This window comes from Mytilus californianus, unplaced genomic scaffold (genome assembly GCF_021869535.1).
Source record: "Mytilus californianus isolate M0D057914Y unplaced genomic scaffold, xbMytCali1.0.p SCAF_1, whole genome shotgun sequence".
NCBI classification, from domain to species: domain Eukaryota; kingdom Metazoa; phylum Mollusca; class Bivalvia; order Mytilida; family Mytilidae; genus Mytilus; species Mytilus californianus.
Window position 1 is genome coordinate 56,507,387 of NW_026262581.1, and position 16,237 is coordinate 56,523,623.

General features: G+C 31.0%; 1 protein-coding gene across 5 annotated transcripts in view; it reads right to left on the bottom strand.

The window, feature by feature from the left end:
* Positions 1 to 16,237, bottom strand: part of LOC127721988 (SRSF protein kinase 3-like) — a 60,041-nt gene that overhangs the window by 16,759 nt on the left and 27,045 nt on the right. For 3 of the 5 annotated variants that reach the window (XM_052228851.1, XM_052228868.1, XM_052228859.1), the window contains 4 exons: positions 14,224 to 14,324; positions 9,207 to 9,315; positions 7,155 to 7,242; positions 4,247 to 4,334 (listed from right to left, as the gene is read on the bottom strand). In XM_052228851.1, coding sequence (XP_052084811.1) covers positions 4,247 to 4,334; positions 7,155 to 7,242; positions 9,207 to 9,315; positions 14,224 to 14,324 — 386 coding nt within the window. Of the gene's footprint in view, positions 1 to 4,246; positions 4,335 to 7,154; positions 7,243 to 9,206; positions 9,316 to 11,080; positions 12,335 to 14,223; positions 14,325 to 16,237 lie in introns of those variants that run through there. The other 2 variants (XM_052228833.1, XM_052228842.1) reach the window with 2 other exon arrangements.

A 16,237-nucleotide genomic window follows, 5' to 3' on the forward strand; every position in this document is an offset into this window, starting at 1 on the left:
AATATTATTGACAATCCCATACCACAGTAATGATAGCAAACATTAGACATAAAATCTGTTACATATAGAGCTAAATGTGGTAATATCTATCTGCTTGGGAATCTAAATATCAATACAAACTGACAGTCTAATGAATGCAATTTCACAGGCCATTTGTTACTTTTATTCTGGTATCAAATTATATAGTTTGTAGAATTTTGTTATTAAAGAATTAAGTATAATAAAATGCTTCGCTGGGGCGCAGCTTGATACGACCGCAGAGGTCGAACCCTGAACAGTTGGGGCAAGTATGGACACAACATTCAAGCTTGATACAGCTCTGAATTTGGATTGTTATTAAATATTTGACACAGCATAGGTTTCTGACACAGAAAGAATGTGGTCTAAGAACTTGAATTTTTTTAATTTACCTATTATGGTCCAATGTCCAAAATCAAAATACATGGTTAGATTCAGTATATCAAAGAACCCCATATTTTCAATTTTTGCTAAAATCAAACTAAGTTTAATTTTGGACCCTTTGGACCTTAATGTAGACCAATTTAAAAAACGGGACTTAAAATTAAAAATCTAAATACACGGTTAGATTTGGAATATCAAAGAACCCCAATAATTCAATTTTTGATGAAATCAAACAAAGTTTAATTTTAGACCCTTTTGACCTCAATATGAACCAATTTGATAGCGGGGCCCACAAATAAAAAATCTAAATTCATGGTTAGATTCAGCATATCAAAGAACCCCATATATTCAATTTTTGTTGAAATCAAAAAAAGTTTAATTTTGGACCCCAACTTGGACCCCAACTTGGACAAACTGGGCCCATAATCAAAAATCTAAACACATGTTTAGATTCAGCATATCAAAGAACCCCAAGAATTCAATTTTTGTTAAAATCAAATTAAGTTTAATTTTGGACCCTTTGGACCTCAATGAAGACCAATTTAAAAAACAGGACCCAAATTAAAAATCTAAAAACACGGTTAGATTTGGCATATCAAAGAACCCCAATAATTCAATTTTTGATGAAATCAAACAAAGTTTAATTTTGGACCCTTTTGACCTCAATATGAACCAATTTGATAGCGGGGCCCACAAATAAAAAATCTAAATACATGGTTAGATTCAGCATATCAAAGAACCTCATATATTCAATTTTTGTTGAAATCAAACAAAGTTTAATTTTGGACCCCAATTTGGACCAACTTGAAAACTGGGCCCATAATCAAAAATCTAAATACATGTTTAGATTCAGCATATCAAAGAACCCCATATATTCAATTTTTTTGAAATCAAACAAAGTTTAAATACTGGACCCTATCTTGGACCAACTTGAAAACTGGGCCCATAATCAAAAATCTAAACACATGTTTAGATTCAGCATATCAAAGAACCCCAAGAATTCAATTTTTGTTAAAATCAAACTAAGTTTAATTTTGGACCCTTTGGACCTTAATGTAGACCAATTTAAAAAACAGGACCCAAAATTAAAAATCTAAATACACGGTTAGATTTGGAATATCAAAGAATCCCAATAATTCAATTTTAGATGAAATCAAACAAAGTTTAATTTTGGACCCTTTTGACCTCAATATGAACCAATTTGATAAAAGGGTCCACAAATAAAAAATCTAAATACATGGTTAGATTCAGCATATCAAAGAACCTCATATATTCAATTTTTGTTGAAATCAAACAAAGTTTAATTTTGGACCCCAATTTGGACCAACTTTTAATTTCTGAAATCTGAAATGAGAAAAAATTGACCCCCCACAATTTCTTTTTATCCCCCCCCCCCCTTTTTTCCCCAAAAAAATTCTTTCCCTCAAGATATGGTCATAATCTCAATTCAAATTTCCAATGGAGTTGGCAACCCTAATTACCCATTTAAATTTACCATAGTGCTAACTTAATCTATTTTATAATAAAATTAAAAATATAGTGTCAAATCTTTCATATGGATTTTTTTGTAAAAAAAAAAGATGCAACATTTGCAGATATTTTTACTGGTCTTCCTTTATAAATATGCATTTCTTTAAACATAATTTAAAAGCAGTGTAAGGGAAGTAACCAAAACGTTGTATTTGGATTACCTCTCTTACACTGTTTTAAATTATCTTTATTGTTCATTAACCATTACTTTATACATAATTTAAAAGCAGTGTAAGGGAGATAATTTCAATGATGTATTTGATTTATCTCCCTTACACTGCTTTAAATTATGTTTTGTACTAAAGTATTTGTCCATTAACCAGGACAACCTTGTTTTTCCCCCTTTTTTGCCCCTAATTCCTAAACGGTTTGAGCCATAACCCCCCATAGCAAATCCTAACCATCCCTTTGTGGTATGGAAACTTGTAGTATAATTTCAGAGAGATCCATACACCGTTCCAGTTATTGTCTGGAAACTAGAAAATGCTTATTTTTGGCCCCTTTTTGGCCCCTAATTCCTTAAGTGTTGGTACCATAACCCCCAAAATCAATCCCAACCTTCCTTTTGTGGTATTTAACCTTATGGTCAAATTTCAAAAAGATCCATTCACTTAAACTAAAGTTAGGGTGCGAAAACCAATGTGTCTTCGGACGACGACGACGCCAACGTCATACCAATATACGACCACAAAATTTTTTTGTGGTCGTATAAAAAGAGTCCAAAGGGTTACTTACGAAAATTTTAACATGTTTATCTTATCTACAGGTAGTTTTTAAAAAGTGAAAGGTAATTATAATTCAAGGTTCATTGCAACCTTGTCCAGCATTCATTTAATGTTGAAGATGAACCTTATTTAACTTTTAACCTTTTTGTTGTCATATTGGTACTTTATTTAATTCTCTATAGCATAAAAAAATAAACAAGTGAAACTGCGAGCTACTGCTCACTGATGATACCCCTGCCCAAATACTTGATGGTAAACAGGAAGTTGTTGAGTGATGAATCTGAAAACGCATCACACGGTATAGCGGACTTATATAAACCCTGAAACCAAATTTCAGAATTCCTTATGTAGTTCCTGAGAAAAATGCGGCGAAAAATATTCATGGGAAGGACGGACAGAGGGAAAACAGTATACCCCACTTTTTTAAAGCTGGGGTATAATTATGTACGTTTTATTATACATAACTTGATAGTGTAGAAGATAAAATTAATTCTCTCATGGTGTGGACTGTTATTTTTACCCTGCATGAACTGATATTTCTGGTATCACACTGAACAGAGTGTGTTCTAAATAAGCAATACAAAAAGAAATCAATTATATACAAAACACTTGCATGTTTCACCTGACATTATTCTTTTTGTCAAATTTGACTCCTACCTGAAGCATACTAAAAGCCTGTCTGATGATAATGTTTAATACCAGAAATGGACTTATGACGTTTAACTGTTCAGGTGCAAAAGACAAGAACAATGTTTTGATGAATGTTCTTATCAATTCATAACCATAAAATTATTTTTTTACCATAAGAGAACTTGGTTTTGACAACTCATTATTTAACTTCACCCTAAATTAAATAATATCCAGTTGATATCAAGTAATATCCAATTCTCACAAGTTGATTCAGTTATTCCTAACCCCGGAGTTCCAATTAGCAGTAAATCAGTAAATCAGAGAAACAGGATTATCATGGCACTATGAATACAATTCATGTTAATTCACAGAAGCAAAATTTGCTTCACAATGTAATATACCTAAATAAAGTATGAAAAATGTACACAATCATGATAAGTTGAAAGAATCAATAATAAAAGAAAACAAGAATGTGTCCATAGTACACGGATGCCCCACTCGCACTATCATTTTTATGTTCAGTGGACCTTGATATTGTGGTCAAAACTCTAATTTGGCATTAAAATTAGAAAGATCATATCATAGGGAACATGTGTACTAAGTTTCAAGTTGATTGGACTTCAACTTCATCAAAAACTACCCTGACCAAAAACTTTAACCTGCCCAATCGCACTATCATTTTCTATGTTCAGTGGACCATGAAATTGGGGTCAAAACTCTAATTTGGCATTAAAATTAGAAAGATCATATATCATAGGGAACATGTGTACTGAGTTTCAAGTTGATTTGACTTCAACTTCATCAAAAACTACCTTGAACAAAAACTTTAACCTGAAGCGGGACAGACGGACGGTTGGACGAACGGGCGGACGCACAGACCAGAAAACATAATGCCCCTACTACTATCGTAAGTGGGGGCATAAAAAACAGTTTTAAGTGTTGACAGAACATAAGGATACGTGTGCCATTAATACCAGAAATTTTAAAGTCATCTAGAAGCTGGACTGTTCTCTCTCTGTAATCATCACTTTCATCACTTTCTCTGACCTGAAAATAAAGACCATAAACATGATAAAACACTAATAAAGTAGTACTTAAATGGAAAGGTTAGAAAATTATCATAATTTGTGTCTCAAAGTATTTATAACTTTGCAAGTGCTGTCTCTCAATTCAATCTGATGAAATTGGGTTCTTCACTCAGAATTGTAAAAATTTATTCAAGGTTTGATCAATCCTGTACCATATCTATTTCTTCACACATAAATTTATTGAAACAAGTGTTTATTGATTTCTACATGAATTGAGTTCATATAAAATACTTAGATCTTGACAGATACATACTAAAATGGTAAATTGGTATAGCTAAGTTTCATACAAATATAACTTTAACCCTGATCAATACAATTTAGCAAGTAACAATAGAAATGACATTGATAATGTTTACGAACAATTTTACCAACAATAGTCAAAAAAAGGTCAATAAAAGTTAATATAAAGTCTTGGCCATTTTTTTGTGGCAATATTTTAAGTCCCCTCTTTAAAAAAATAATAAAAATAATTCTTTTTTTTATTCAAGTCCACTGATTTTGGTAAACAAAAATTTTTTGCAATGCTTCTAATACAATTTATAAATTATAGCGGTCAAATTCTCTCAAATGAAATAGCTTAACAAAGTATGTTTTAATTAGCATTTTCAAACAATTCAGTCTGGTGAAATTGTATAACTTGCAAAATTTAAATATGTCAACATTTCAATATTGTTTGCTATTTTGGGATAAAAGCCGTTACTCGATTTAGAGACACTTGACATTTCACAATTCTGGGAAGAGAAATAGATTGAGTTCTATGTGTTTCCTGATGGTTCCCAAATGACGTTTACAGCATTTTTCATGAGTACAAATCAGTTATAAGTGAAGCGTGGGAATCAATAAGTTTAGTTTTATTACTTAAATCATTCTTTAACATTTCCAAATGAGATTTTGTTTTTTTAGTTCTACAGTTATCAAAGTTCAGTAATTGAAATTCTATCATAGCATGTTACCAACTCAATGGAGAAAACAATTTAAAACTTGTAGGCGTTCATTTCACACATCAAACTGTCAGTTTTCAGAACCATTTAGGAAATTAAGGAAATGTTAAAAAAAAATGTGATAAAATTACAATGATTTTCGTAAGGTATTATTCTGGGTGTTCTTGTAATTTTATATAAAACACTTCTGCAACAAGTCTACACTATCATGGCTATGTTTAATATGTTTCTAAAGAAGCACAGACTCCCTTTCATAGCAGAAACTTGACGATCGATCGATTGATTGTTGTTTCTTTAAAGTTCATATTTCATGCATAGTTCGGGTGAAATTTTTTGGCATTTGATAAGCAAAATTTTAGGAAATCAGTAAACAGCTATACATGTATAGAGAGATACAGATAGAAAACTGTTCAATCATTATATTTTTAATGTACAACAGACATATTTCTTCCCACAACAACATCACTGACAATGGAAAAGCACAACAATTTGGACATTATGTTCCTGTGACAATCTTAACATACTACACAAAAGGTAAACATTATCACAATTATTGAAATAATCTCAATTGTCGATTGATCTATCCTTTTACTGATAAATTACTGACCATCAATTTCTAATAAAAATTCAAAATTGTCTCTTGCATTGTGTTTCTTTTGTCAAACTGAGCATACTTGAAATAATGAATATAGATATGATAGGTGTAAGTTAAGGCAAGATACATAAAGACAACTGTTCAGCCATTATATTCTAAAGATAGATTGTGGTTTCATATTCATGAGTAGATTGACAGTACGACTGACATGTAATAAATCATGGATACATGTTATACAAGCAGGCAGCTTTCAACCATCAAGGAAGACACCTTGTCATATATAAGTGAAATGAACAAGTCTGAACTTGTCCCAGAGCCAGAATTTGAAAATGTCAGTTTACAAGACAATACTTTATAGAAAGACATGTCACTCCATCCACAACTAACTAACAACCAACTAAAGGATCTTACAATTGGTCCCTCTTATTTTTGTGGAACATGTCAACAAAACCTACACTAAAGTTGTCGATTTTTAAAATGCTGTTAGAATTTTTTTATCATTTAATTTTTTTTTGTGTCATTCTTTTTCAATTAGTAACACCTGTGATGTCATCAAAATATAATATTAAATACATTAAAATAAACTTAACGCAACATGTGCTTAACTTCCTACATCAAATTAATCAATGAATATTTGTTTTTGTTAAAAACAATCAATTGTTTCTAATCAATCAAATGATTTCATCCTTTTATGTAATATTTACATATCTCTCTGTCAACTAGTTATACAAGATCACTTCCCATAAATACATTTTGTGTGCGTAGGAGGATAAAATTTACGACTTCTAATTTCATCATGACGTTACAATGAAATAAGACAAAACTCATTGTCTCAATACCCTGGAAAGCAAACTCATAAATGACCCATTGATAGAATGGGTTTGTGTTCACATAAATCAAACACCTAACAAGCAAATTGTTTTGTTTCAGATGAAACATACTAGTAAAAACACTGGCTAACACCACAAAAGATGAAACTATTAAGCTTTTCAATGTTTGCATGACTTGTTTCATTAGTTAACTGGGAATTTTGGAGACAGAGTAATATACATTGTGTCATGAATGAAATGAAATGACGCATGGAGGAAAAGTTGACTTAGTAAACTGAACCCAATTTAAATTTCAGTCACAAAATAAAAACACGTAGGAAGCAATTTTACTATTCATGATATCTAATTTATCGGTTGAATTCAAAGAATCAAATAATACGCAGTTCTTAGATCTTTTCTTTTTTCCAACTTACACATTTCAATAATTTAATTTCATCCAAAGCTGTTTCTGTGTAATGTTGGGCACTCTTCACAACCTTCAAAGCTACAAATCTTTTACATCTGAAATAATATACATAAAATTAATTTAGCTACTATATCAATATACATATTAGAAAAATAATAACAAGAAGAATATGTTTCCAAAGGACACCAAGCCCTGCTTGCACTGTAATATGTTCAGTAAACCTGGATCTGATTGGTTGATTGCTTGCTAAACATCCAGTTGGATTTGGCATACAATTTAAATTTACATCATACTAAGTATCAAATTGATGTTACCACAACTTCATTGTTACCAACTTTTAAACAAAAAAATTCAGACAAACAGAGGGACTTAACAGACTAATGGGTAAAGAAGACACTGGCAAACAGACTAGAAAACATAATACCTCCTACTGTCGAAGGCATGGCATAACCAGTTCAAAATTACTTGTACAAAATAGTTTGCACAAAATTTTGTGAACATTTCAGGTTGATTCACAATTTTATGTAAGATCAGTATGGCTTGTACTTAAAAAAAAAACTCTTCCAACCAAAAAATAAATTTTCACAATTTAGTTCAATTCTTGAAAGATTTCATCTGGAAAATACACCCACCCATCTATTGATTATTTCAATTGACTCCCCCCACCCCTCGTTAAAGTCCCTTTTAAAGTTTTCTGGAATATTCCAAACTGACTTTGATACCAAATAAAGCCAAGAATGCAAAATAAAGTATAAAAGTCACATCAAGACTTCAGTAATCTTCAATTCTTTTAGGCAAAATTAAAAAAATACTATCATGTAAGCTCATTGAAGCATTATGTCAACATGCCAACATAATTTATCATCATCTTATCTAGAAGTTTCACTCAAGCCTATTAACAAGATTAAGCTTAATGTATTTTAATATCAATATAAGCATTCTAGACAACAACAAAACACAGTAATTTTCATAACATCTTACAGCAGACAAAATAACTAGGCAAATATGTAACTATCATTTGGAAAACAAAGAATAGTAAGTAAAACAAAGAATATTTGCCATGACCATGGTGATCCAAGTTTTATGTGAAAATTCTGTGGTAATTTGCATGGCACTGAAAGACATTTTAAGTGCAGCTCACAAATGTTTACACAACAAATCAGATAAATTATGTAGACAAATCAATACAACTGCATACATTGCATGTTACAGTTGTATCAATCAAGAAAATATTCAAATTAAAGTCAGAGGCATGTTGAAATATAATTGCATATAGTTATCCATTGAGACCAAGTTCTACAGATTTGTACTTAATCATGTGGGCTAAAACTGATGTTTATTATGGTTTATATAACTGTTTATTTCTATTAATGAATGGTAACTATATGTTAATTAATGTCATATGACTGACTGCATAATTAACACTTTATATATGTGTCACTTCTCTAATTCTTGTACTATTTCCAAGGATAACTTGTTATTTATCGTAATACAATCAGCATACTTCACCCCCAGTCAGGGTATAAGAAATTATATCTCTATCTATATTAGAGAAAGCAGTTTTTTTGTATTTGGTCGATGATCAAGGAAAACATACATATATATATATGCATTTCCATCTTTTGGAAAGGAATTGCATTTTTTTTTGTCCATTCATTTTGCAAACATTAGGGGAAAAAAACCCTGTCTAAGAAAATTTTGAAAACAATATATTAATTAAAATAATGAATTTATGGAATATCTCCAAACAAACAAGATATAAGCATTATTAGTCTGGATTCCAATTTTATGTTTCTTCAATAATATTGACAGAATTATTCATTTCTTAATTTCAATCCTGACCAATGAAAAACAATGCTAGTGCAATGTAGTGTGGTTGAAATCTAAAAAACAATCAGCAATAGGAAAAAATTATAATTTCCAAAAGGATATCTTGATAAACAATAGTGTATTTGATAAGAGGATAATGACAAAAACATTATTTTCTTGATATTCATTTGTTCTTCATTGCACTGGATATTACACATTACATTTACATTTACTGTAAATATATACTTACGACATGTCCCAACATAACCACACAGTAGAAAAATGGCCCCATCCTAGTTTCCTTATCACATGGTATTTATTGTTGAACAAGTCTCCAATCTTTACAGGATGATATCCCCCTGGAATAAACAAAATAAGATCGTTGTAACAAAGATTGAAATGAATACCTAGTTGTAAGTTAGGAACAATATAACAGTTTTGAATGAAGAGTCATCTTTCTGACATTTTTCATCAATATTCAAGCATGACCAAAGTACATACAATTATTATTTCAATATATTTTGATTTAATATTGCATGAATTGAAACAGATTGATTGAATGATTGTTGGTCTTTAATGCCACTTTCAGAACTCTTTGCTATATGGTGGCGGCAAATTTTTATTGGCGGAGGAAGTCGTAATACTTGTCGAGAACCACCAACATTAGGCAAGAAAACTGACAACCCTATTCCATTAAGATCAGAGTCTAATGCACCTACCATGTGTGGGATTTGAACTCACAACCTCAGTGTTGATAGGCAAGTGATACTGTAATTGAACTACTTAGGCCACTTGGCCACAGAGGCACCATATTAGAAAGGAACTTGTTATATTTGAAAATTCTGCATGATTTTTTGAATAATTTTCATTTGACTGTGGCCTATATTTCACCCCAAATTTCATTACAGATTTCTGACTGTGACTATTTCCTGGATGCTTTGGTTTTTTTAAAACTCTTCCTTCTTGAACAATATGTTAATAGCTTATTTCATTTCTAATTTATTTTTCTATCAACTGTATGCATATTGATTGAAAAATAATCCACTGTGAAATAAAATAATGGGGAAAAAAAATTAGACATATACATGTAACTAAGCCAAAATGCAATTGTCAATTATATGTATAATAGTATTAGATATTCCCTGAGAGCATTTATTAAACACCATGATATTAAGGTTAATGCAAAATTATAGCTTTCATGCAATAATTTAATTTAGAAGGGGGATAATTAAGGATAAAACATTAATAGATTCAGGATATCAAATTACATTTAATGACATCACGTTGTAAATTGAATTATAGTAGATAACTTATAATACTATGTGCCTTTCTTGTGTGGTATTTTTTATCGTGTCTTCATCACAATAACATTTTTAAAAGGTCTTCATTTATAATCTTAGTTTTGCTTAAAAAAAAAATTAATCATGAAATGAACATTTCAAATATCTTTTCAGCTTTTGTCTTCTGAAAGAAGTGACACATAATCTTTGTTATGCTAAATTCTAAAACTGTACTGTATATAAGTTTTACAGAATTTCATGCATGTGCTCCTCTATTATCAGCTTTAGCATTTATACATGCATGACATGTATGTCAAGTTCATTTATAGATAACATCATTGAAGAATGCCACTTTTATTTTTGCATTATAATTAAATTGGAGGATGTTCAAGAAATTGTTACAGCTTTAAAATTGTTTTCAATATGATTTGCATCTTCCTAATTACATCTGTAAATTTTAAGAATGACACAATAAAGCCAACTAAAACCAATTAAAACAATTCATCTCCTACTGATATTACAAAGACATGTTTCCTCAACATTTAACTTGACACGATTGTGCAATTGTAGGAGATTACGTAAGATTTAACAGATACTTTGTGCCAATTCAAGGCCTTTAACAGTCTTCAGATCGATTGGAATTTCTTCCAATGGAGATATTTTACTCAAAGAAATCATGCATAATCTTCAAGATTCTCCAACTGTAGAAAAGTTACACAGCAGAAAACACTTGAATTAACCCCTGATGATTTACCGTTACTACCAAACTAAATCCTCTTGAAGGGACACTTGAGCTTGTAAGATCAATTTTAAACATTACTATCGCTACAGACAGTATATATACCTTTACCATACTCTGAATGTGATTTATATTTATTTTTCATGTCAGACTGAGAGTCGGAATCTATATCTGAAGAGGAATAAAGATTGTCCCAGTTTAATGCAATGTGGTGATGAAACGATTTCTCAGCATCCTTTTTCTCATGACTAGACTGTTTAACCCGACGCTTAGAACTGCGCCATCTATCTAATGTTTGTCTAAATTCTGAACTCATTGCTGACTGACTGTTTTGACTTGACAAATGTATTGGTATGGAGTCTGCACAATTCTGAGGCATTGTTTTCAGAATTCTGTTTGGAGGTTTCCCACTAAAATGACTATGATGCCGACTGTTCAATCTTCTCAAATAATCATCATTTACTCTATTATTATTTTCTATATTAAAGAGACTAGATTGGCGTAGCATTTGTTTGGCATGATGAACCTGGTGTATGAAGTTGTCAACCTGATTACATAGTTCCAAGGATCCTGTACTTCTACGATGATGACGGTTCTGATTATCGTAATACTGATAGTCATTACCTCCTGTCCATGACACACGCCGACCCACCTCTGATGGAGGCACAAGTCTGTACATTTCCATGTAATGGTTGTAACGTTCCCTAAAATCACTCATCTTGGCAGTGAAATGCAGGACTAATTAACTTTTAACTTTTACATCTATGAGCTTCAATGTTGTTATCACTAATACATAACTAAATGTCAAGTCACTTCATTCCTGGACAATACCGAACAGACTGACCACTCTAATCCTAATCCCTGATATTACGAAGCTTACATAATTGTTGAATATTAAACAATTGTCCCTATAAATTAATCCTATTTCAGTTTTACAACCTGTCGCAATACTGTAATCTGATTTTCTCCAAAGAAAGAAATACTTTTTTTCAATCAATCATTATGTCTTTAAATATTGATCCCTTGTTTGTTAGATTTATTTATTTTCCCAGTGCCTCCGGACTATAATTAGTCCTGTTCAATGTTTACACTGATTCACCTAATACAAATAAATCCTTTTTGACATTAGTTACCGAAATAAAAAACATGTACTATTTAAAGCCAGAGTCAACAAACACTTGTCCCGTCTAAATTCTTCCGGCTGTATTCCTCACTAATTTATTTTCATGGTGTCCTCATTCCCTTTAACTGAAAATACAGGTGTGATCTCCATATCTACATTGTAAAAACTTTGTCATAAATCGTCGCCCATCTATCTACTTTATGACAAGTCTGTACATCTTTTGTCTTTCCCTGGTATTTAATGTCATATAAATAAACTGTGCTTGTGACCTAGACAATTAAAACCCGCATTCAGCAGTTTTTTAAAAGCCCCAACATTTACACGAACAATTAACAGTTTTTACTTAGGAGTTTAACAATGTAACATTTAGAATTTAACTTTCATAACAACTAAATAAATATTAAACATGTTAAAGGAACATATCGCTCAATATCGAAAGCAGGTAATGAATGGTCAATAAAATTTTTTAATTGTTTTGGAATACGAGATTTGTTTTGAAATAAGACCTTGTTTATAATTGTAACCTTAGACAAGTATGGACAAAGCCAAACCATCCGTGCATGTAAAATCTTTAATCAATGCTGAAATAGGATCATACATCTGATCAATTGAAAAATATCTAATCTATCAACTTATATACAGTTATCAATGGACCCTAATAATGAATAATTAATGAAATGTCCATTACTGGAGACTATAAACATGTCATTATCCTTATACATGTAATAAAATACATATAGTCTAAGTATATTGTTACTAAAAATATACTTCTGAAAGCCAAAAAAAAACCAAGTTGTTTTTGTACTTTTGGAAGTGACATTTGAAAGAAGAAGCAATTCATGTGTACTCTATATAAAAGGATATATAAGGAGATATTGTATGAGACCAAAGGACAAAACTGTGAACAATAACAGTTCATAGCCATCAATAATGAGCAAATCTCTTTAACACAAAGTAAGCAATATAAGGTACTGGGACGATAGTTATCCTTATACAGTAATCAATTCAAGCAAAAAACATATTTTGTGGCCAATTTCACTTTTTATTGGCAACATAGCATAGTGACTACATTTCTTGTAATTTATACATGAACAGTGATCACTACATCATGTGGTTCATTAATGGACATTATCTATGGCCTTTTTAAACTTTCTCTGCTCGCAAAACAAAAACCAAGCATAAGTAACTCCAAATTAATTTTATTTTGTATCTTTTCAAAGCTTATAAACATGGTCAATATATCTGTTTTCCACTGACCATATCAGAATGACTTTCATAAATTATCATCTCAATGTTTACTATTTAAACCATAAAATTTAAATTTTACTATACATGTATATCCTTTTATATAAGTTGGTAGATAACCCACATGTCAAGTGGATATAGAACAAATGTTCAGGTCAAATTCAAAACTTTACTAAATCTGAAATAGAATCATTCATTGTTTCGTTTTTTCATAACAAAAACCATAAACCATAAATGTGTCATAAGGATTTCATAATTTTGATTGGCTGAAAAGAGTCACATAGTGTTTTCAGTAAAGTTTTATGTCCCAATATAACTCAACATTCAGGTTTACACACATTGTCCATGACAAGAAGTCATAGTCATTTGTAAAACACAAAAGAATACCTTAAATTTCCTGCTTTTTATTCTAATTATATCTTTAAGTTTTTGTCATTTGAAGAATTTGGTGATAGATCTCTGCTAAAAAAGGCTGCCCAAAACACAATGTATGGAGTGGCATGCCACCACAGTCTACATGTATACGCAGAAAGTAAATTGTAACTCATTCTCATACAATTTACATTAAGTTAACAATAATTTCGGGAAAAAGACAAACATTCCTGTCTACATGTAGGGGCTAAATCTGGTACCATATGATAAATCAAAATAAGCACTATGGGCATTTTCAACTCAAATATAGGGGACCAATTTATCAGCCCCCAAAATTCCGAAACATTGAAGAACTGCCACTATATATAGAATCAACATGTTTTGGCACTCTGACAAGGAGTGCGGAAGATTCAATTTCATTCAGTCACAGATCTATGAAATCTTTATGCACTCTGATATAAAGTCTAAAAATTCTTGGAATAATTTGAGGATAAATTTCCTACGATACCTTTTTCATAATCAGATGGATCTTCTTGTTCGTCATCATCTGATCCAAGGATTTCTTCTTCTTCTTCATATTCTGGTTCTTTATTCTGTGGTGCTTCTGACCTTAAAATGGAAGAAAAATAATTAAATACATGTACATGAATAACAGATAAGTCAACAAATTGTCTAAACTATGTAGTCTTGCCTAAAAAAAGCTGGTAACAAGAATGTGTCAATAGTACACGGATGCCCCACTCGCACTATCATTTTCTATGTTCAGTGGACAGTGAAATTGGGGTCAGAACTCTAATTTGGCATTAAAATTAGAAAGATCATATCGTAGGTAACATGTGTACTAAGTTTCAAACTGATTGGACTTCAACTTCATCAGAAACTACCTTGACCAAAAACTTTAACCTGAAGCGGGACAGACGGACGAACGAACGATCAGACGCACAGACCGAAAAACATAATGCCCCTCTACTATCTATTGAAACAAACTTTAATTATCTTTTCATTTACTGCAACAATGTAACTTGGTTGGCTAAACAAAACAATAACTACTTGTAGCAGACTTTTTTCTCATCATTTATGCTCTGTCCCTGCTCCAAAAGAGTAGGTTTGATAGGGCCCAATATGCCTCCCACCCCCATATTTCTTATTAAAATATCAAATCTGGATTTATTGGTCATAATAACTTTGAATCATAGCTAAAACAATTACTGGATAGAAAACAGGGTTTTTGATGAAAATTTTTAGTATAAGCATTCTTTCCATTACACACAAATAGCTAACAATTTGATTTTCTAAGAAATTATATAAAACAGATCAATTTTCATTTGTGTTTTAGGACCTGTAACATAGGTGGACAACAGAATTGTTTTAACAGTATGTTTAATTTGTTATAACAATTCCCCTATCTGACGTGAATATTTAGTTTGTCAACCCTTGGCTCTATGTTTCTCTAGGCCTAAAATAGGCTAAAAAATACAACAAAAACTACACAAATTTTTATTTCACTTTATTCCATGTTCATTCATCAATTTGAAACACATTTTTTTTATATTGAAACAAATGACTTATCATACAGGACCAAAAAGGGCTCTTTCCAAACTTACTCTTTATATTTAACTTCTTCATTACAACAGGGACATATTTACCACTGGTCAATGGATTCCTTAGTTTAATAATGAAACAAAAATGTGCCTAAAAAACAATTCTAGCAATCTAAAATTAAATCCTGGCCAGTGATAAAATATTATACCAATAGATTATCAGCCATGATCTGACCACACTGAGATCTTGTTAGCTGAAACAATATTTTTTGTATTTAGAAATAGTATATGTTTTCCTTGTATCTTATTCATTTTACTTTAACCAATAAGGAAAATGTTTACACTTAAATGTATTTATATATAATGACACGAATGAAGTCAGATATATAAATACATGTTCACTTTACTTTTCACCACAGACAATATATATATATATATATATACAAAACAATAATTAATTACAAGGAAATATAATAAGTGGAAAATCATGACAATACAACATCCAATGAAAAGTTCTTTTCATCATATAAACCATACCAGAAACCTTCATTACAGCTGAAGAAACAAGTCAATATTTATTCTACTTTTCACATTAATCAACTTTCTCCCAATATTGTGTAATTGCTGGGATAGTCCTAAGAACTTTATTATATATATTTGTCTCATATAATGTTCAATTTATTAGGAAAGACTTAAAGACAATTTCAGAGACAGACTCAGCGTAAATCTGAGCTCAGACAAACCATAGCATTGGTACAGTAATCACTTGTTTATAGAAAAGTTCATAACATCCCTACTTTATAAACATTTGTATAATCTATATTGGTGTGACAAATGTCTAGAGTAAATAAGAACTTTGAGGGAACTTACAAAAGGATATCCCACCCCTAAAATTTGATTACCTCCCATTTTACACATTGGACCAGAATTATATTCCTAAATGCACATTCTCTAAAAATGTTCTTCGATTGAGTAAATTTT